Consider the following 24389-nt stretch of genomic DNA (forward strand, 5'->3'; position numbering starts at 1 on the left):
CCTGGTGGGTGGCTGCTGTAGTCAGAGTCAGTCAGGGCTGTGATATGACTCTGCTTGGCACGCTGCAGCTTCTCAATTCCCTATTCCAGGTCTAACTGAGGAGGCGGGGAGGTGGCTGCTTTTAAAGTCGTGTTTGAAAACAAGGATGTGGTGCTTTCAGGTCAAGATGTTTAACCATAAAGAAAGTACTGGTTTCAGTAATCATGATGTACACCCTCAAAGTGGTTAAGATGTTCAAAAGATTCCTAGAGTGATGTCATAAAAGAGACACTTTTGGTTCCATGGGAACCAGGTTTGTAGTAGAGATGTGCAAGAGTGTGAAGAACTTCATATAGGATTTATTATAGAATTATATTAGGATTTGTTTTTCCAAATATTTGCTCAAACTGTTATTATTTAATGTAATACCATCTGTAGTACACAGTAGTGAGTTTTCAAAAGTTGCAGGTTATCTTTTCCAAGTGCCACCAAAGGACTGAGTGTGTGTGTTTGCATGCAAAAGAGAGAGAGAAAGCGTCTGAGAATCTTCAACACAGGGACATAGTTCCATAGGTAGCTTGCTGGATTAGCGTTACTGTTAACCAGGCACACGATAAACAGTGCGACATGGCGAGTGGCCAGGAGCACACTCACACAGACAAGCTCAACATTACCATCATTAATAAAGTCTCTGACTGAAGCACGAAGCTAGGTGAGGCAGGGCAAGATGAGGCGGGGTGGTTGGGTGAAAAAAAAATTAATAAAAAAAATGTGGCCAATCCGTGGGCCCTAATCATTGCATGGACCCTAAGGCTGCAGCCTAGGGAAGCCTGTGCGTTTATCCGCCCATGCCCAGCTCTGCTAAATCAGCCAACAGAGGCCTGTGCTTACTGGCAATATAATGGGAATGATGTTAAAAGAGAGCATCATTTACCTGACCTGTAATTCCAACTTGTGGTCCCCAAGCTACAATCCATTCACCAAGTTTTTAAGCAATTTAAATAGTAATCGCAAATATTGCTAATTATTTTGATACTAAAGTGATTTGGAAAGGTCAGAAAATTCATAAAGTTAAATGGCAAAAAAGATTTAAAAAATGCATTTGATGACATATCAGACAGTTAATAGTTACTATATATATTACTATAAATCTCTGTTGTGCTTACGCCAAAGGTTTCCTTTGATGGTCCGATCATGACATACAGCTTTTTAAAGGTTGCTTTTGATATTCTGAATTGCTGAACCCAAAGCCCAACACAAATTAACTGTCTGGTGAGTTTGTGCTCCCAGTTTGTGTGTTTGATGTTTTTAGTGTGGCACAGAGATTTCAGCCCTCATCTGGTGGGCCTATGCTTGTACTGCCTGGTGACATACATAAAGGAAGACAGTACATGGCTGTTAAGATCATACTGCTAAAAGAAGAGAGCTATACCTCCATTTTGCTTGCTACAGTGCTGCTCCTAACCTTTTTTTTCAGGCCATATTTTGTATATGAAACCAGCTAGTCCTACAACATGGAACATCTTGTGCCTCCAAAGCAGCTCTGCTTCTTTTCTAAATAAATAGAGCAAAGAAAGAAGCAACTCTGATTTATTAATGCATTGAATCCACAAGACCTCTAAAGTACTCTGTCACATATGACATCAAAACTAATGCTAGCATCATATCTTTTATGTCATGTACTTAATAGGAAATAGGACCTCAGTGAGCATCATTAAACCATGGGTGTCCATGATCCTGTTGCTAGTTCAGTGATTGTCTTGCCCTGGAGCACTTTTGGAAGCTGCTGACCACTGCATACCAGGAAAACCCCATGAACAAGAGCTGCCTGATGTTTTGGAGATGTTCTGACCCAGTCAATTTGTTTAGCCATCACAGTTTTGTGCTTGTTAAAGTGGCGTAGATTCGTACACTTGCCTATTTTTTTCTGATCAAACTCATCAACTTCAAGAGCTGACTGTTACTAGCTGCCAAATCTAACTATAGCTCTGGAAAAAGATACCACTTCAGTTTCTGAACCAGTTTCTCTGATTTTGGTTTTCATATGTATATGTTTAAATAAAATGACCATTGTGGTTTTATTCTATAAACTCTATAAACATTTCTTCCAAATTACAAATAAAAATATTGTAATTTAGAGCATTTATTTGCAAAAAAATGAGAAATGGCTGAAATAACAAAAAAGATGCAGAGCTTCTTTCATAAAGTTTTAAGAGTTCAGAAATCAATATTTGGTGGAATAACCCTGGTTTTTAATCACATGTTTCATGCATCTTGGCATGTTTTCCTCCACCAGTCTTACACACTGCTTTGGACAACTTTATGCTACTCCTGGTGCAAAAATTCAAGCAGTTCAACTTGGTGTGATGGCTTATGATCATTCAGCTTTCTCTTGACTATGTTCCAGAGGTTTTTAATTTGCTAAAATCAAAGAAACTCATCATTTTTAAGTGGTCTCTTGTTTTTTTCCAAAGCTTTATGTAGTTGAATTGTTCAGGCTGAATAATAATAAAGTAATAATAACATTCCTTCTAAGGTACATTTGTATGGCTCAGATTTTCGACTTAAATTCAACACGCATACACCTCACACATATACACACAAACACAAGCCATTTGTACCACTGGGCCTGTGGTCCACAAAACTCTTGTGATCCTCAGTAAATGAACCTGTCACACACTCGAAGCTTGGTTAAATGAATTTATGTTTCCCAACCAACACAATACCCCCACGAGTCCCTCACAGTAGCACAACAGCAAGCTCTGAACACAAAATGAGGAAGGAGGGAGGGAGGGAGGCTGGAAGAGAGGGGAGTACTGTAGGCAATAGTGTAGACTAATTGAGTTGGTACAATGGCTGTAGCTGAACTGTTTTAATGGAGAACTGGAGCATTGCCTCTGCTCTGAGACCCAGAGACCTCTCCTATTCACACAGCTCTCCACAATCTTTGCCCATGGCTATGTGTGTGTGTGTGTGTGTGTGTGTGTGTGTGTGTGTGTGTGCGTTTTCTGTTTATGCTGGACTCTTAGCGATGGCTGCCTTCCATAATGATCATCCATAAATTAACCTATCTGCTGTAAAAACTCAGCAGCTTTACTTTGTCTCTGTATATCTATCTATTTGTCTGTCTGTCTGCTAATATATCTGTCTGTCTGTCTGTCTGCTAATATATCTGTCTGTCTGTCTTTCAGCTGCTCTAAGGCTCCATGAGTGAATGTTAAACCCTGACTATGGCACACTACGTCATGCAAAAGATCATACACAGTATAATCAAACACACATTTACCACATATTAGTCATGTTGGGTGGAGAACACAAGCACAGTGTGATAGATGAAGAGACGGAAAAGGGGGAAAGGAGGGTGATGTTAGAGAGAGATAGTGTGGGAGAAGATATCTTAGCAGACAGATAGAAGGAGAAGGATATCTGAGATGGTTTCTGGAGCAGTTCTGAATAATTCACTCGGTGGAGTGAAGTTTGTGTAGCCCCTAAAGACACTACTGAAACTGAAGTAAGCACAAACCCATGTAGAACACCACCTACTTCAATCCATTCTGCATGTACTGTAGAAGTTAAGCCCGTTAGGTCAAAACTAAGGCTATGTTCACATGGGTAAAAGTGGACCAAATCTCTTTTTTTGTCATATGTGACACAGATGTGTCATTTGTGTGGCAGATTAACATTAAATCTGACATTTATAATTAGAAGTCTGAATCGGAATTCATGAACCTTTTTTATGCTAAAGAAGAGGAAAAACGGCTGTGTGGAGAACAAAAAATAGACACTAGTATACAGGAAAATGGACACCAGTAGTGAGTGGGAGTTTCAGTGATGAGGTAGTGAGATAACAGATTGGGCTGATCTTTCTGTTCAAATAATAACAATAAATGGCTTGTGTCGCACCTCAATATATATATATTTTTTGAGGAATGCCTCCATAGTTCATGTGTCCCAGGAATGGGTGGACCAAAGACCAAGTTCCCAGCAGCATTATTTTATTTTGTTAGAACATTACCTGTTAAGGATTACCTGATTTTCCTTTTTTTTTTTTTTTGCTTTTTTAAAGGGTCAACCATGGTACCTTTTCTTTATTTTATGTGATGTTGTATGTTGTGAAATTAAAGAAGGGTTCCAAATCTTGTCATACAGTGTAAACCCAACATTAGTGATAGTGTTACTAAATGTAACGTTAGTGTTCTAGGGGTAACTGTGAATGTAATCAAATTACAGCAATGCCTTTCCTGGACAGTAGAGATGTATATTCCAATTAATCTTATGTGTAATTTGGGGAAGTTTCCTAGTCTTAGAATACTTAGCATTTTGGATGAAACGTTCCTATTAAAAGGAAAATTTAGTCTACAAATAGGCTTATTCCCTGTCCATAGTGTTTGATGCTTTTTGGATGACACTGATGCCATGTACAGTATTCTAAAAGCTAGCATTAGTCTATCAAAAAAAAGCTTAGAAGTATTTCTAGAGAGGCTAATGTTGTTACTGCTTGAGTTAGACCGAAAAAACAGAACCGAAAAATAGAACAATAAGGTGAAGACATTTCTGGATACAAAAATGAGCATGGAAAATACAGTATCATGAATAGGCATTCGATGAGAGAACTTCTTTGAAAACAGGGAGTTCCCTTTTCCCCAAATACAAAACGTCCCGAAAAAGAGGCCTTGCGTAACGCTCCATCAATGCACACTGCCATCTGAGTCAACAATGAGAAAATGGCCTATTCTCCTGCAGAGAGCAGCAAACATACGAGGCAGAGAGTGAGAGAGTGAGTGAGAGACTTTGTGAGTGAGAGACGTTATTGTGTGTTTACACGCATACACGTTATACACATTGGGAACTGTATGCTTTGCAATTGAACCCACAGTGAGGATCCAGTGATGGATACTTACTGTGCTGTTTGTGCTTTATAACTACACCTGTCTTCACAATGCTTATTTTATATGTTTGGACGGTATGCTTCCCAAACAATTATTACAACAAACTATTTTATTGCCATTTTAAGACTTTAAGACTCTAAGATTTTATGTCACTGATAGACACACTAGGATTGTAGGGGTGTGTTACTGTGTGTTTTGCTGTGTGTGTATGAGTGGACCAGATACAGCAGTTCTGCTGGAGTTTTTAAACTCTCTGTCAACTCACTGTCCACTCTACACACATGCTATGTTAACAGGCTCAAATTACTGAGATCATGTATTGAACACTAAGTCTAGAATGTAATTATCGTGACAGGCCTATATATATACAAGCCATCAAACCAATCTGAACTGCTTGAATCTTTGCACCAGGAGTGGTATAAAGTTATCTAAAAGCATTGTGTAAGACTGGTGGAGGAGAACATGCCATGATGCATGAAAACTGTGATTAAAACCAGGGTTATTCCATCAAATGCTTAAAACTTTATGAATATGAACCTGTTTTCTTTGCATTATTTGAGCTCTAAAAGCTCTGCATCTTTTTTGTTATTTCAGCTATTTCTAATTTTCTGCAAATAAATACTCTAAATGACAATATTTTTATTTGGATTTTGGATTTTAATTTGGGAGATGTTGTTTTAAAAAAAAGAAACCTATAAATGGCAAAATCAGAGAAACTGATGTAGAAACTGAAGCTGTAATTGTAGTGAATACTTGCTTTATAAGAGTGATTTGAAAAAAAATAATTATACAGCTTCAGTTTCTCTCCCCCAAAGAAAACACACACATACCCACCCCTTCCTCACCCACCCACCCCCTCCCACCCACCACCACTTTCCCCCACCTCACACAGCAACAATGCCCTGCCTTCCAAATAGGTGTGTTCACAATAGACGGCACTTTCCATACAGTGGGAACACGGTGATACTGCCAAGTGAGCAAGCCAAACACGAAGACACAAAGGCACACACACACACTCTCTCTGTCTTTTCTTTCGTGGCCTGGGTGTATATATGTGTGTGAGGGAGAGAGATGGAGGGGTAATAAAATGGAGTCATGGCCAGCACTGGCCATTCCCACCCTGCCGTTCCCATGGCGACAAGTGACAAACAGCCATCCATGCCCTCTGCCAGCCACCCAATGAATCTCAACACACACACACACACACACACACACACACACACACTAGGGCTGTGTATTGGCAGGGGTTACGAATCATTATATCGCTAAATATTACAGTACTGTACACAAAGCTATATATATTGTCATTGTGTAAATCAAATTATTATCATTTAAAATGAAATCTTTGGAAAATAAAAGTTTATGTTTAATCCTTTTAAAACAGTGGTCTCTTACACCAGAGTACAACACTGCTACAATGCAGGGCAGGGCTTCAACTAGGGCTGCAACTATTGATTATTTTGGTAGTCGATTAATATGACGAATATTTCTCCAATTAATCGAATAGTCCATGATGATTTCTGCCATGCCCTCAATCTCTGCTTCCTGCAGATACGACACCTGTTCCTGGCTTTCTCTATCACTTCAAAACTATAGAAACAGTTGCCAAGTAACCAAGTTGGGTTAGTGATCAGAACTTTATCCACCCCATTGTGTTTCTGTCCCCAGCAATTTGTGTAGTGTATTGCATTAACAAATTAACGGTTAGTCACAATGGAATTTTGAGCTCTCTGTGTTTTTATAATCCACACTGTCTATGACAATGGCTTGCAAAAGTATTCGTACCCATTGAACCTTCAAAAGACTTGATACTGGGAAGGAGATTCAAGACAACGACTCTAAACATACAGTCAGAGCTACAGTTGAACACACCATCCCCAAAGTGAAACATGGTGGTGGCAGCATCATGCTGTGGGGACAAGGAAGGGAAATCCTTCAGCAGGGACAGGAAAGTTGGTCAGAGATGATGAAAAGATGGATGTGGCTAAATACAGCGCAATCCTGAAAGAAAACCTGGTGGAGGCTGTAAAAGACTTGAGACTGGAAAGGAGATTCAAGACAATGACTTTAAACATACAATCAGAGCTACAGTGGAATGGTTAAATCAGAGAATATTCATGTGTTAGAATGGCTGAATTTGAGCTGTTTTGTAAAGAAGAATGAGTTAAAATCTCAGTCTCTAGATGCGCAAAGCTGGTAGAGACATACCCCAAAAGACTTGCATCTGTAATTGCAAAGTGAATTTGGCTCTACAAAGTATTGGTATAGGGGGGCTGAATACTTTTACTTTTTCAGATTTTTATTTGATTAAATTTTTTTAAATCTACATATTTTTTGTTCCACCTCACAATTATGTGATAATTTCTGTTGGTCTAACATATAAAATTGCAATAAAATACATTTTGGTGTATTTTATCAAGTTTGTGGTTGTAAGGTGACAAAATTTGAAAAAGTTCACGGGGTATGAATACATTTATTTGCAAGCCACTGTAAGTCAATTAATTGCTGCAGCCCTAGTTTAAACACAACACAAAATGTGCTTTTGAAAACCAATATACGTAATATTGCAACTCAAAATTTCGCAAATCTTATATAATATTGATATTTTCTTTCACCCCTAACAATCATTAATTTACCCTATCCACAGTTTCGGGTGTTTAAGGTCTATGTAGGTTTTATCGCTCTGTACAAAAAGCATGAGCAATCAGATGCTAATAGCAGCAGCTGCTGCTTCAGCCCATTAGCCTCAAGCTAGGCTAACAAACGCGCACACTGCGCTCAAATTTAGGACAACCTGCTCCCCTAAAACAATCACTTCTCCTCACCTCTCACCACAAACAGCGAGCGCGAGGATCAAAAAATCAGGCTAAACATAGCCATCGCTTCCGCCTGCGCTTCATCTGACAGGCAAACCACAGAAATAGAAGAACGCGTTTCAGAGCAGAACTAAATTATCTCCCAAAATATCATCAGAACCAGGAGAGAAGACAGCGAATAATGAAGTATTGGGGTTGAACAGAGGAAAAATAAGGCAACCTCCTGCCCATAATCCTCCTGTGGGCCATGCAGACTCGCCAAGTCTTTCTAAGACAAGACGTAGCTGTTTTTCTCCAGATACAGTTTGCCTTTTATTCTTTATAAAAATTGCGCTTTAATGATTAAACTCATTAAGGATGCTATTAAAGCGAGACAAGCTCTGTGTTTGTATTCACATGGGGAAGGTAGTTTATAATATAAGCACAAACACATTTTCATAGAGTGATAATGTATCCGTAGCTTAGCTGAATATTAAAGTGAAGAGCAGAGTGATTATAATGTAAATTGATGCAACTTTTCCACAGCACAGTATCTAAACTATCTGTTTCTTTTCTGCTATTTTAATTTTCCTTTAGGCAGATTTGGTACCAGCTACCTAGGAATATGTATTCTTTAGTATTTGCTCACTGGACGTTATATATTTATTATAACACTGGAAGTATGGAACATGACCCCTAACATTTTTAGGGTAAAGATGAAACGGTCAGTGTTTTGGGGCCAATCGTCTTTTAACTTGATCGGCCAATCACAAATATCGAGGGTGGGGCCAGATGCCACATTAATGTTTCCAGGCACTTGATAATGCATTTCCATACAGGGCTTTAGTAATGTGTCATTCACTGTCGCATACTTTTTAAGATCAACAATATAAAAAAAAAAACTCTGTAGAATTTGCACAGTGGAGCTGTAAGCCTTAATGCATGGATATGATCTGATATTTCCATCTCTATCGTAGTGATGGTGTTTTTCTATGTGGTACTGGAAAGCGAACCAAGTACCAGGTACCAAAAAGTGAGTAGAGTTAAGTACCATGTGTACCATGTAGTGGAAAAGTGGCAATACACACAAAAAGGTTCTGCACCTTAAGAATCCCAGACAGACTCTGAACTCCTTCAAATGTAAATCCAGCAGAATCCAAACATTGGGCCAATCAGAAGCCTCAGAAACGATTACATAACAGTCCCAAATTTTACATTAACAACACCCACTAGAGAACACTTATCACCTCCCGACTTTGAACACAGTTTTTCCTCTGCCAATGTCTGCAAGAATATTGGGTGCAAACAAGTATCAAACAGGAAGTAAACAGGGTTGGCTAGCTAATGCTAAACTCGACAGAAAGAAAAGCCCTGCCTTTTTTTTACTGGCAATACTAAAGAATCTTTTTATTAAGACTAGAAGTCTAAAAGCTAAATGGTTTCAATCTCTTTTGCTTTTTTAATAGGGTATTGCAATGTGAGAACAGCTACACCATATTGAAAGTTACACTTGTCATAGTGCTGTAAACTGGATCAGCTATTCTGAGGTAAAATAACATTGTTATAAATCAGCTTAGCATTTGAGCATTTGAGGATGTCCTGAGTCAATAAATGCATTTCATTGCCAATTTTAAAATTTCCATTTTTTTAAATAGTTATAATAAATTTATAAATAAATAATAACACTTAAGATAATCATTCAGTGACTTAATCATGCACGTGTCAGTGTGGTTGGGCTTCTAGAGAAACCTACCAAATGAAAACTGTTTACAGGGGTGTTAAATGGACCAAACCAAACCAAACCAAACTAAAGAAATTTATTAAAATGGGTGTCTACAAATATTTGGACACAATAAAAGTGAATGAAAGTGCTGTATAATTCTAAAAGCTATTTAACTAATCTGAAATTCCCCCTCAGCACACATCACTTCCAGAAGGTGTGTCAGTGTGCGTGCATTTGTATGCATGTGTATGTTAGCTTAGGGTGAGTTACTGGGGTGAAAAGATTTAATGGTTCACAGTAATGAAGCAGTAACCTCATCATCCTTATCATCATCATCATCATCATCATCATCATCTTCTTCTTTACAGGCACCATCATCAACAGCAGCAGTAATAAAATAAAAGCAAATGAATGTGCTTCAATTGGTTCTGTGAATTAATGCCATAGATGCCAAGAACTATGTTTGGAATAGAGATGTTCAAGTCTAAAGAACCACCTTTTAAAGGTTCAAGAACTTTACCCTAAATATAGAGATATAGAGAAGAAAGAAATATAGATAGAAAGATCTGACTTACAAACACATCCATTAGCATGTGCTCCAGTGTAGCCTCCAGCTCGTCCAGTCGACCTGCCAGAGTCATGATGTCTCATGTAGCCCAGGCCTAACCCTTAAATAAACTACACACACCTTAATGTGCACTACAGTAAATCTCCCAGCTAGATCAAGTCTTGAGTTCACACCACCCTAACCGTGAATGTGAAATCTAGGGCTCAGTTTGACTCAGGTAAGCTTGTAGGGAGTAATTCTGGAGACTAAACTCCAGCATACAAAGATGAAATTGTGTTTTATGTCCAAATTTAAAAGTTATCTGTGGACACTTTCTCTCTACGTGCTGTGGAAACTCATTTGAGGATTTGCAGTAGAACCTCTTCTTCTCCAGAGAGTCCAGCCATGGACACAAAGAGTTCCTTTGGCACAGAGTCTCAGTAATCAGTCCAACTGCTCTGCAGGAAGATGAATAATCTTCTAATTGACTGTCCTCACACTTATCTTGTGTCCAACATTATCTATTGGAGATCTCTCTCTACAGGCTGTAGGAATCTGGCCTTCTTTAACAAGACTAGCACGTCCTTTTTTCAGTGTCCAAAGAGAAAAAGATTATTATTTCTCTAGTTTTTTTTGTCCTCATACCTTCTCTGTGACTAAATGTCAACATTTTGAAGTTATCCAAATATGTAAATATGTATTGTTACAGAAAGAGTCCCCTTGCCCATGAGTTTCCAAGTTGGACGTGAAAGATCTCTCTCTACAGACAACAGGAATCTGTTCTAGAATGTCCTTTTTTTTCAGGGTTCCATACAGTCATTTGTAGAGTCACCGAGCCTCAGTAGTCAGTCCAACTTCTTTGTAGAAATTGTGAAGACAAGAAGATGTCTACTTATCTAGTTGTCTGTCCTTACACCTGCTCAGTGTCCAGATTTCCAAGTCATATGTGGAATCAAGTGTTCTTGAAGCACTGGAACATCCTCTTTGTAGACAGAATGATTCCTCTCGTCGTCTTCTTGTTTGTAGAGACAAGAAGATGAATATTCTCTTAGTTGTCTGTCCTTACACTTGCTCTCCAAAAGGTCCCCATTTTTTTATAAGTTATCTCTGGTAAATGTCTCAATTGGCTGAAACAATCTGGTCTTATTGCAGGAGCACAAGAACATCCTTTTCTTCAGAGAGCCACAGAGTCTCCATAGTCAGTTGTGGAGACAGGAACATAAAAGTCCTTCTAGTTGTCTGTATTTAAACCTGCTAAGTGTCCAAAAATGTCCAAGTTATCTGTCTCTAGTTATACAAGTTATCAAATGTCTCTACTGGCTGATGTTGGTGGAATGTGGTGTTGTTGAGGCAGCACTAGAACATCCTCTTCTTTAGAATCCAGCTGTTTACAGAAAGAGTCCTCTTGTCTTCTTGTTTATAAAGACAGAAAGAGGAATATTCTCATTCCCTTCTAGTTTTCTGTCCTCACACCTGCTTTTCTGTCCAGTTGTCCAAGATTCCCAGTTATCGATGACTTACATATCTCTACAGACTGCAGAAAAGTCTCCTAGAAGCAGAAACTGGAACATCCTCTTCTCCCAAGTCCAGACATGGACGGACAGAGTCCCTTTTGTCAGTGGGTCTCAGTAGTCGGTCCAGCTTCGGTCCAACTGCGTGTGAGATGGTAATTGCTTCAGAGGGTGACCAGCCCTCTGTGTGCGAGCGTGTGAGTGTGTCCACTTCGGTTACGCTCAGCCATCCTCTGCTTTAATCCTCTTCAGTGTCCACACACACACAAACACACACCCCTCACTTCCACTCACCACCTCACTCACCTTATTTACTCTCGGGCTACACCCATGCTTCCATTCTTTTCCATACAAATAGAGACAAACACACATAGACACACACACATAGACACGCACACATAAACACCGGGTGTCTCTGGGACAGGAAGGACAGAGTGGTCCCCAGCACAGGCACACACATAATTTTATAGCTTTATTACTGGGGATGCCTATTATCTGATTATGTGTCTGTGTCTCTCAGTGTGTGTGTGTGTGTGTGTGTGTGTGTGTGAGTGCATGTCTCTTCCTGGGGCCTGAGCAGTCACACTGGAGCTCTTTGTGTGTTTGGGGCCGCGAGGCTTCAGAGAAGCCGTTAGTGTGTCTGTGGTGTAACGTCCATCCCGTTCACACAGGCCAGATCTTCAATGCTGCGTTGTGTTGGGCGTCTCTATGATGGTCCCCCTGCAAAACAAGGCAACGTGCCGTCCCTCTGTCATTACGTAAGAGGGGAGAGGGAGGGGAAGGGGCGCTGTTTTTGTTATTGTCCTGTCCAGTATGCAGCAGATTTGGCAGGGCTTTATTTCTTCTTTCTTCACTGTGATTGAGATTAGTGGTGAAGGGGGTAATTGAAGGTGCTGTACGTGGTGTAGCCAGCTCTGAGAAGAGGAATACACTGTATACACACTTAAAAACAGTGTTAAATTAGTCAAAACATCAAATTAACACCCTTTAAATAAAAGTTGTATACATTTTTACAATGTACACAATGTATACAGTGATTTACACATGATCTATTACATTGTAGCTCATATATTGACATGTATATGTGCTTAATATTCAGTTAAAGTGCTCAAACTTTGAGAAAATGTATAGTGTATAAAGACTTACTGCCATAACAACTAGTGGGCCAGCCTACAAGAGACAATTTCGCTAACTGACCTACCGAGTTAGTAACTGACTGGCTTTTTCCACCAAGCTTTAATGACAAGAGACAGTGTTTTTACTAGAATGGCTACTGTTGGGTTGTTTTATCACTACCATTATCACTACCGCACCATTACTACAGTATGTCTCCCATATCTTAAGCACTGCTACTGCACAGTTAACCTCAATGCCACACTGTTACCACACTGTTGTTACTATGCCAATAGCATTGCTACAACATGATAATATTTCTACCACACTGTTAGCATCACTACCAATCTACCAATTTTTACTGAGCTGCATCATGACTGTGGTATTACCATTGCTATCATAGCTTTGCAACTGCAGCCAGTCCTGTAATGTCCTTAGTGAGTTTCTGTGTGTTGGGGCTCTGAGTGGTCCAGCAACTATGCTGCAACTATGATTGAGAGATCACTGGTTCGAGTCCCGTTCATGCAGCTTGCCATACGCTGCTGGAGCCCTGAGAGAGCACAGTTGGCCTTGCTCTCTCTGGGTGGGTAGATGGCGCTCTCTCCCCACATCACTCTAAGAGTTTTTACATGTCCACTGCTCACATATCCAGCAACTACATGTTTGTCAACTGCGCTGTATTATTGCAAATGTTTTCAAAGAAATATTGAGAAACATTGAGTTTTTCACACTGATACTTTCATCGAACCCAGATGAAGAAATCAAACTAAACCTTAGGGAAAAAGTAATGATAAGCTTTTACCTTATAGTCTTCCTATAGGCCCCTTTACTACTGCATGCTTGTTTTCTTTTATTTATTTTAAATATCTTATGTCTTGTAATGTTTGGCACTGTGCACTTTAAAACAATACATGATGCTGGTTTCATGACACGCAAATATATCAATGTGTTTTATCACAAAAATCTAATATCTCTAAAACAACAACTTTACAAGAGAAGAACAAACCAGTCTGAGTTAGTTATTATGGAGTATTTCTATTAGTCTAGTCCATTCCTATATTAAAGTAATGCAAAAATAAAACCCTCATCTGTCAGACTCAGATTATGTCAAAAGGACAGGGCATAAACCAGATGGGACTAGATCTGAAATTACATTACCACTCACTCATCCTAACAACTAAAACAGATCCTGTCTGAATAATATGAGACAGACAGAGAGAGAGAATGAGAGATAAAGAGAGAAAGAGAATGAAAGAGAAAAAAGAGAGAGAGAGAGAGAGAGAGAGAGAGAGAGAGAGAGAATGAAAGAGGGAGAGATAATGAAAGAGAGTAAGAGAGAGAGAAAGAGCAGTGGTAATGCTAGGCTATGACTCCGGTTAAGTAATGGTTTGACGCCAATCTTTTCCATCTGCTGGCATTCATTACTGTATCTCAGAGCTGAGGAATGATCATAAACCCAAACACACAGGCCTCATCCTGTGAGCGCATCTGCATCCACACCTGCTTGTGTGTGTGTGTGTGTGTGTGTGTGTGTGTGTTTACACACTAAAAAACTATGAGCAAAGTTGATCTGGTTCCTGTGGAATCCACATGGTAATTTAGCGAACAAATATCAACCCGGTACGCATTCATATTTTATACTCCCAAAACACCACTATGCATAATGTAAAAAACACACTGTCCTCGCTGTTTTCCAGGGAGTCTTTAAAGATGCAGAACCTCTCCAGCTTCATCTCTCTGGGATGTGTGAATATTGGGCAACTTCAGATTTCAGTACACACTGTTAGATACACACAGAATACATAAACACCAAGCGCTACAGATCTAAAGGCAAATATTACCATAAAAGACACTTTACTATCATTTAATGCTGTTCTTACTGTGAATATAAACATATAACATATTGACACCCCAGGGTGTTAGGCATGGTGCCAATAGGTTCATGTTTATCTGTTCCAGGGAGTCCTATTCTATTGCCAATACTTCTCAACAGAGACAGGACAAGCTGTGTGTGTGGATTTGCACATCTGTTTCAGCAATCTGTGTAATTTAGAGAATCTGAATGCATGCTCAGGTGGATTTCACAAACATTTGGACATATACATACATATATTTCTCCATTAATACATATATTGAATCAAATATGTTATGTTAAAACAAATGAGGACTGTGCAGCAAGATAAAGTGCTAACATACTGCTCAGACACATTCTGTGCTACAACCCTGTTAGCATCACATCTGCTAGTAAAGCAGCCCATATGGTAGGCCGCCTACTCGCACAAACATGTACACACACACACACACACACCTTTAACTCCTACCTGGCTGAATGCCCTGCAGGCCAGCCCTTTAATGAGGGTCATTATAAGCATTAGCTCAAGGATTACTCTGTAGCTGTGTTCCCCTTACAGATGGAGGCAAAGCCAGGTGCATATGTGGGTGTAGCAAAGTGTGAGATTAAACAAACAACCCATGCATATCATATATTCAAATATATGTTATTCCTTTTTATATAGCATATATTTGTCATCATATACAGACATTCCAATATTCCCAAAATAGCAGGAATCCAACCAACATACTCTGAGGCTTCTGTGGCTGATAACTCTGATCAACTTATCCTGTCCAATAGAGCTAAGTGTTGATCTTCCCTTCTTGGGGCGGTCCTTACGAGAGCCAGTTTCATCATAACATTTTTGATGGTCTTTGCGAATGCACGTAAGGATACTCTCAAATTTATGTTTTTTTTTTTTTCAGATTGATTGACCTTAATTTCTTAAAGTATTTTTTTTCTGTACTTAGTTGAGTTGTTCTTGCCATAATATGGATTAGAACATTACTCAAATAGAGTTATTCACTGTATTCCAACTCTACCTCTTCACAACTTTACAACTGATGCTCTCAAACACATTAAGAGGCAAGAAATTCAAGTATTTAACCCCTGAAAGCCTGAATTCCAGGTGACTCTACTTCATAAAGCTGACTGAAAAAAATCCAGCCAAGATGTGCAAAGCTGTCATCTAAGCAAGAGGTGTCTACTTTTAAATAATATAAACTCTAAAATATATTCTGGTTTGTTTAACACTTTTTGTTTACTAAATAATTACATATATATTTTTCTTCATAGTTTGGAAGACTTTTTTATTATAATACAAATTATTATATAATTAATTTCAGTGAAAAATCCCACAAAAATGTAAGCAAATGATGTAAGTTATGTGCAGTATATCTCTCAGAATGAATGGTAACTCAGTTTGGAACTCAACTTATTACGAACAACACAAGAGCTCATATGGAATGCAGGTCATTAAGAGATGACTGTCAAGATAACATGACTGACAGGGGGCTAGCGACTGACCTCTACTATCATAAAGGGCTGTCATTCTGAGGCACACACACACACACACACAGATGTGACATTGACCTCTTGACTCTCAGAGTCAGCCTGCATCATAATGTTCTCTAAGCCTGCTGGTGACACTCTCTAATACTAATATGCTTGTAGTTTAAACTGCATTGAGAGCCTTTACCTACTGTTTTGCGCTGAACTAATGCACATCTCGTCACCTCGCGTTTAATAAAACAGCTATTTGTCCACTGCCATGCACCGTAATTACACTTTGAGCATGCTTTTCCATGGAGATCCATGTAAACAAAACAGCAAGTGGAAATGGAGGAGCTACTGAACGCGATGTCATTGTGATCGAGAAAGCCCTACTCACCCAAAAACTCACTGGTCCTCCTAAAAATAATCCCGTCTGGATAGGGCTATTAACAAATTAACCAAAAAGAGGTGAGGTACAGTAGAGCAAAGCATAAGTTTGTACAAACTATACAATTTTAAGGAGGCTCTAGTATTCTGTTGGAAATGGAAACATAGAGGAACCTTTTCTCGTAATTTCTCGTAGTTGCAGCTGGGCCTGTAGAACCTGCACACTTGTTGATTGGTGAAGCTGCTATCCTAGCTAGTCCCATAATCACTCAAATAGTGATAAATCTGGTGAGTGTGCAGGCCAAGAAAGTGTTGTAATCTGGCAGAGAAATAACTAAGAAACCCTTGCTGTGTTTGGGTGAGCATCATCCTGCTGGAAAATGCCAGTCAGAATCCCTGCCTGAAAGGAAACACATGTTTAGCTTTTATTGTCCGTCATATCACTACTAGATCATCACACCAGCAGCTGGTGCAGAAGCCCTGCCACGAGAGGCAACATATCTTTTCCCCTTGTCCAATGATGTACCCCCTCAATGTCCATCAACTGGGCAAATGTCTTTGAGTACACTGTGGAGGCATGTGTAGTAGTCAACACACTCTCACCAAGACGTACACTACCCAGAAGTAGCCTTTAAGAGCTTTTTTGTGGAGCAGAGGGAAAACTATTTTATGCAATTTTGTGGCAAGACCAAATGTCTAATCAGACCAGACCTCACCTGTAATTGTTATTCCAAAATAATGATAATAATAAAAACCTTTATTTCTAATAGTGTGTGTGTGTACTACACTGGGAATATTGGTAGACATCCCACATATCATCATCTTGTCAGTTTTCATTTTATCACTCAAACTGGAGTTTTGGGAACCAAAACAAGCCCACCACTATTTTCAAGATATTTTAGAGTAAAAACAACATTCTGAGCACATTCCCTCAGCAAGTAGCTACACATCTCTGTGTCTCTGCAGAGTATGACTCTAAAACTTTCTCTAAACATCCTCTTACCTTAAACATGAACATCCTGCCCGGAGGAACTAAACTCTGTGTCTAAACAACTTCGCCATCACGCACACTGCCTGCATCTGGAGTGCTGACTCTTAAGAAGACATTTTTTCGACAGCCAAATGAAGCTCTTATCCACTTATAATAGCTTCAGGTTGTGTTGTTTACGCAGACATCCAATCATCCCTGCCTATTTGAAGAGCCAACCTGCAAAACTCACAAATAAGGCTTCTGGTGAAAACATGTTATTGTGAATAGCTGAGTGAGTAGAAGATGAACTGATTTCCAGAATCCATAAAGTTAAAGAGAGAACATTCAACATTTGAACATTTTAAGTGATATTACTGTTTTAAACATCCTCCCTAGAGGAGCTAAATTATATTGTGGCTATAAAAACCACCATCACACACACACACACACACACACACACTTTTTCTCCTGCAGTGGAAGACAGACCCATGCAAATGTTTGGGCACTGCAAGGTATTTAATATCTCATATAGCTTCTACCTATGTCTTAGACCTTAATAAATTTAGCATGGGAAGGCAAAGCAAATTCCAAGCTTTATAAATACAGTACTTTAACCAAACCTTGCCCCAACATTTAGTAGCAATGGGCTCCTCTAGGAAGCTGCCTAGCACCTTAATAAATTAAAATAACAGGACAAACACAGCAGGAAAATGTTATAAAGAGATATAAGAAGTCAATTGTTTTTACATAATCACTTATTCACAGTGTGATTAAAAAAGTAGTTAACATAATCAGTGAAATCAGTCAATACTATTGTTTAACTGCTAAAGATTTAACAGACTCTGGAGTGCTGATGCGGAGTGGAGCAGTATCACTAGATAATAATGGGAACAGTGTAGAAAATGTGTAAAAAATGACTACTGTCATATGGACACAACACACAAAAATTCTGGCAGAAAAGCCTTCACAGCTGTTTACATCACTACCAATTAACCTTTGCTGTAGTAAATATATTTTATTACTATGACCTCTTCCACCCTCAGCATATTTCTTGTTGTCTGAAACCTTTGACTCTGAACTGCCCACTAGTGGATATATAGCTTAACATCCATGTCAGTGTAAAGATGGCATAGAAGTATGTGGACAGAGGCAATTACAATGTTTGTAACAGATTATTTTCCTACATAACAAATTATTTTCCTACATAAAGGGAGTATACTGTAAATGAGCCTTAAGAACAGATAACAGTAATAAAAAGAGAACAGAGAAAGTAAAGCCAGGCCGACTTCTTACTGACAATACATCTTAGTCTCCTGACCCAAAGCCTCTTTAGGCTAATCCACTGTACTGAAGTCTGCGTGTGTATGTGTGTGTGTGTGTGTGTGTGTGTGTGTGTGTGTATGTGTGCATATGTCTGGGAGTGTGTATGTGTGTGTGTGTAAAACACAAGAGCCAATCAAAAATCATCAGTCAGCTGTGGGATTTGTGAGAGGAGTAATCCGGTGTGGGAGTGAATGGCTAGTTCATATACATCACAGTAAACAGTAAAACTGAGGTCATTAAGGGTATTACACCTACACTGCCTCACTGTGCTCAGTGTTATAATCTCTGTTCTGGTCCATGCAGTTTAACCACAGTGTAAATGTAGGTTTTGATTCATACGTATATATATATATATATATATATATATATATATATATATATATATATATATATATATATATATATATATATATATATATATATTAAACTTTTTAACATTTTCATTATTTTTATTGGGTTTCTTTACTTAGGAATGTAATAAAAATAATTAGTAATTTATTTTCTTTTTGAATACCCCATTCTTTGAAATATACGCCTTTATAATATATTTTAAATGATGTGGTACAAAACCACAAATGCAAATTTATAATAATAAAAAAAATGTATGTTGGATAAAGTTTCACTAATTTCACTAATAAATAAAGATTTTACTAATAAATAGATAAATGGATGGATGAATATTTTAATAATCCCAGAGGAATAATCTAGATATCCAGTAGCAGATCCAAATAGTGCGCAGAAGTTACAAAAGAAGAACAACACAGAATAATACAGAAAATTTAAAGATACAATATAAAGTATAAAAAAGAGTAATTTAGTGTCTGTGTAATGGAAGTTGTGCAGACAAACACAGAAAAACAACAATCAAAACCTTTAAAACTATAATATGTTGAAAATAATATGTGTACCAGTGAAAAAATATGTGCCAGTTGGTAGAGATGGTACAATCAAGATGAGTTCAGTTTAATACCTTCTTCAGTCAGATAGAGTGACTCTGACAAAAAGTTAAAAAGAAGAAGTTAAAGAAATGAAAGAGTTAACAAAAGGAAGCAGGTGCGAGACTACGCATGGGGAAAAACAAAAAGTGTAAAAAGACAGGAGGGGGGGCATTCTCGTCTTACCCATTTAGTGACAAAAGCATTGATTAGTTTAAATGGTGCTTCCTTCCCTCTATAGTTGAAGTGGATTAGCTGAAGTGGAGTTTCCTTCCTTCAGGTCAGACTAAATGGATTTGTTTAGGAATTACAGATTTCTGAACTAATATAACAGCAGCAAGAATATAATACAGTATAATATGCACATTTTGTTGAATTTTAAATGAATTAATTATGCTGTTTAAATAAATGTTCTCCTGTTCCCCTTTCCATAAAAGCAGCAGACTTTTTTATTTAATAAAAATAAAAACAGACATGAATTTCTTTTCAGACATATTTTATATGGTCATATCTTATATAAACTCCTCCCTCTGGTCTGTGAATAAATGTTTAAATATTCAAATCCTCACTGGCTTTAGAATAGAGCTCAGATACAAAAAACAAAACTCGTTTTCACAAGAGGTTTCAGGTCTCACAATACATAAATATACATCATATGTATATGTATATGTATATGTATATGTATGTACAGTATATGTATAATTGTGGGCACCGCTTCTGAAGAATGCATTCAGCTACTTTAAGTTCTACAGGCTTTTTTCCCAGTTGAACACAGTTAAGTTTGTGTGCATGCAGTGAGGAACTTAAAATTAGCCTATTAAAATTAAAATTAGCCTATTTTTCCAGTGTGTCAGCATCATCCAGCTGCAGAGCCAGAGAGCCAGCTGCAGCTATAGACCAGCAGTTTCAGACCAGCAGTTCCAAAATGTGTTGCAGACAAGTATTTTTTCTCCCTCAAAACCATTAAGGCATGCTAGAGAAGTTAAACAAGATGTGTCTCATTTGTACAGGGAGTAACTTAATTTAACACAGTGAGTAAATTTATTTGTTTCTCACTTTTCCGTTCCACCTTAAATGCAGCAGAAAAATTAAGTGTTTACATACACTGTTGTTGTTTTATGGACACATTATTTTTTTATGGACACATTCGTTTTATGGACACATTTTTTTTTTGCCCCGCCACCACCCCCCTCTTCGGAGGACTAAAAATACTTTATTTTTTATTACTTGTTAAACCCCTCCTACATCCCAGAATAGTAATTATAACTGACACAATCCTAAATTAATCGATATATCAAATTGAATCAAATTAAAATGGAAATTACGATTCAGTAAATCAGTAGTGGTACCCAGCACTAGTAAACATATACAAATGCAATTAAATCCTGACAGGGATGCTCTAGAAAAATCTAGTAGAAAGTCTTCCCTGGATAGTAGAGAAAGTTCCTCCAGCAAAAGTGTAGACAACGAATTTTTGTCCATATTGTGTACATGCAAACACACATACAAACACACACACATTCAGTTAACCCTCAGGCTATTTTACATTTTACATTACATTTCTCACTTGCACTCATTAACCTGCAGTACTGGAATTCAAACCACAACATTTGCATGTTCCCAAAGCTGAGGTGTGTGTGTGAGTATGTGTATGTGTGTGTGTGTGTGTGTGTGTGTGTGTGTGTGTGTGCCTGTTTGGAAGAGCTAAAATGTTTCTGGGTTGATTCTCTGCATTAAAAGATGATTAGACTTCTGATGAGAAGAATCATCAGAAATAATGATGCCGAAATGCATCTGTCCTTCTGCTGACTCATTCTCTGCACGGATTAGTTCTTTCTAGGACACACTGTCTGAATGTCTGAGTGTGTGTGTGTGTGTGTGTGTGTGTGTGTGTGTGTGTGTGTGTGTGTGTGTGTGTGTGTGTGTGTGTGTGTGTGTGTGTGTGATGAAAGACTGTGCATGTGTGTATGTGGCTGCATAAAGGTGACCTTCTACTGCAGTAAAAAGTGCAGAAATATTACTGTCTCTCTGTCTGTCTCCTCTCTAAATAAAACACACCCTGTATTTCTGTACTAATTTTTCACTTTCTCTTTATTTTTTTACTTTTACCTCTTCTCTCTTCTGGGGCTAATTAGATGTGGAGAACCTCATATCCCTGGTATTTAACTCCCTCACTCAATCACTTAGTCATGCCAGGAAATATAATCCATAAGCATTGATCCTTTTCATAGAGATGAATCAGACATACCGTACCTCTGACATAAAAAATATATTTTAATAATGTTTTAATAATATATCTCTTTAAAGCAAGAAAATTATAAAGCTAAACATGATGGGCTTGTGTGACTTTCTGGGTAGTCATACATACATTTTAACAGACATTTCTGTCTGTCAGACATTTCAAAAGTACATTACCACAGGGTTTAGTCAATGCTGAAGTCTCTAGAATCTTCTTCCCAATTCGTATTTCTATGCTCTGAAGGTCACATCAGCACTGCCTGCTGCTGTTCAGCTCCAAGCATTCGCTAACATCATGTGTCTCGCTCCATTAATCAGAAAATCTGCATATTAATCATGCTAATCAAGTTATTCTGCCATAAATGAGCAACAGTCCACATCTGCAAACCCTGATGAGCCCTTGAAGGCACTTTAGTTAAAAATAAATAAATAAGTTAGATTTTATTTTTCAGCTCTACTGATTATATAGGATTAAATATCACAGTATTTGCTGCTGTTTCTGTTCATTCTTTGATATTTTACACACCAAAAAAGAGAATCTGTTTTGGAAAGTGAAGTGTAATGGGATGGAGTGCTACAGACTAGTAGCTCTCCAGCCCAGAGGGTTGTTGAACCCAATTGCAGAACAGTTGACTTCAAAGCAAGTAAACCCAAGACGAAAGGAAAAAATATATATACAAACGCACTGTCCTCACACGGGATCGAACCAGTGTCGTCAGGGTCGCGGTTCAATACACTACTGCTGCCCCGGCTAGTGAATTGGGGCACGGCCAGGAGCCCAAAAACGGGTGGAAACTAAAGTCATGCCGAGCACGACAGAGAGACGGGGGGAGGGGAATGTAAACAAAAGCATGCCAGAGAAGCTTTTTTTTTTTTTTCATTATCGGTTTTTATAGTTAAAATAAACTCACTGGCCAGATGTTTCATGCTTGAGGCCAAATCTGGCCTGAGAGCCACCTATTGCCGACCCCTGCTCTAGGCCTTTCATTAGTGCTCACAAGATGCTGCTCACAGGACACTGTTGATGAACTATTTTCAATCCAGCAGTGACACTGAGAATATAATAAAACTGCACCAGAACTGCTGTGTTTAAACCACCTACACCAAACACCAAACACAGTAAAACAAAAATAGAAAGCTGGCTAGAAGCTGTTAAGTTTGACAAGCTAGAAAGACATAATCTTTAATCATTTTAATCCCATAATACTCCAGATCACTGCCTCACATATGTGTACTTATCCACCTGAATCCTGACTTACATTCAGACTGTTCACCATGCCCTAAATACAGAGAGAAAGAGAGAGAGAGCGAGCGAGAGAGAGAAAGAGAAAGAGAGGGAAAGAGGCATAGCAAGCCTGTGTGTGCAATTCCCTTCTTCTCATAAAGAGGCACTACAGCGAGTCACGACTCAGCATTTTCTGCCCTACTAAACTTAGCCCACTTTACGCTGCTGAGAGAATACCACTATACTTCAGCAAGATTCAGCATCTCCCCCTCTCTCTCTCTCTCTCTCTCTCTCTCTCTCTCTCTCTCTCTCTCTCAGGGGCTGCCTCTGCAGGCTAGGTGAATGTTTCATGAACACACTACATATTTCATCGGGTTGGATCCTGGGAGAGTGCAAGAGCCCAGAATATGCCAGCGAATTACAGCCAGCGGACGAGGATCAACTCAAGGACATCATTATCGTCGTCATGAAGACTGCAAGCCCTGACAGATGAGCGAGAGTGAAAAAGAGAAGTAGGAAAGCTGATGAGTCAAAAGTGAAGGCGGAGATGTCACTCTTGCACTTTTACTTTTACTCATGTATTCTGAATCTCTGTGGCTTCAAGGAAACCTTGCGTGTCCTCTATCGCATATGTTTGTCTGTCCAGACATGCTGTCATATGTATTAACACATAAACATACACATCACATGCACACACTGCACAAAGGGGATTTTAGAGGGACAGTATCTGTACACGTGTATAAATTCACACACATTTGCACAGACCCAAATGTAAGGTATCAAACACAAGCCTAAAACTGAATTTGTGAAACTAATGATGACTATATTTAGTATTTTTTAAGCTGTTCTTGATGCTTAAAGGTGAACTCTGGTGTAAAATGTACTTTTGGTGTAGTAAAACATGATAAAAAAAGTATTTACCTTTAATGAATAGCCCACCTCAGCCCTCTGTAGTCTACATAGACTCCACATAGTGTAGCAGCCGGCACCAGGAGTAATGGCGGCGCTCGGAGCTGAAGCTAGCGTTATAGGATGTAAAAAGAGGTTTTTAACAAGCTTCTTGTGTACTTATTTAGTTATTAAAGCCTTGTTTTAAATGTCAGGGCTCTCCAGATTCTAGCAAGGACATGTGGAGCTACTTTGAGCTGGATAACGGTGGAAAAAGTGATTTATCTGGGCAAATTATGCCCCGTGTCACCCAGTCTGAAGGGTGTTAAAAAACTGTTAAAATTTCTGGATCTCGGAAAGCTGTGGGAGAACGGAGGTGTGCTATTCATCAAATGTAAGTACTTTTGATCATGTTTTATTACACCAAAGGTCAGTTTTACACTTTAAGTAGTACAAATGCTCAGATGTCTATTGACAAGCTTATTTACCACCCTGTTATTTTGCATCAGAATGAGACATGCTGATTTTTCTCTTACAGAGG

General features: G+C 38.6%; 1 protein-coding gene across 3 annotated transcripts in view; it reads right to left on the minus strand.

The window, feature by feature from the left end:
- The window catches only part of frmd4a (FERM domain containing 4A), a 221781-nt gene that overhangs the window by 130051 nt on the left and 67341 nt on the right, over positions 1 to 24389 (minus strand). The window contains exon 1 of one of the 3 annotated variants that reach the window (XM_022679566.2): positions 9962 to 11194. The exons of the other annotated variants lie outside the window; for them this stretch is intronic. Coding sequence (XP_022535287.1) covers positions 9962 to 10027 — 66 coding nt within the window. The 5' untranslated portion in view covers positions 10028 to 11194. Of the gene's footprint in view, positions 1 to 9961; positions 11195 to 24389 lie in introns of those variants that run through there. 3 annotated transcript variants of the gene reach the window in all.

The sequence above is a fragment of the Astyanax mexicanus genome, chromosome 9 (assembly GCF_023375975.1).
Source record: "Astyanax mexicanus isolate ESR-SI-001 chromosome 9, AstMex3_surface, whole genome shotgun sequence".
NCBI lineage: Eukaryota > Metazoa > Chordata > Actinopteri > Characiformes > Acestrorhamphidae > Astyanax > Astyanax mexicanus.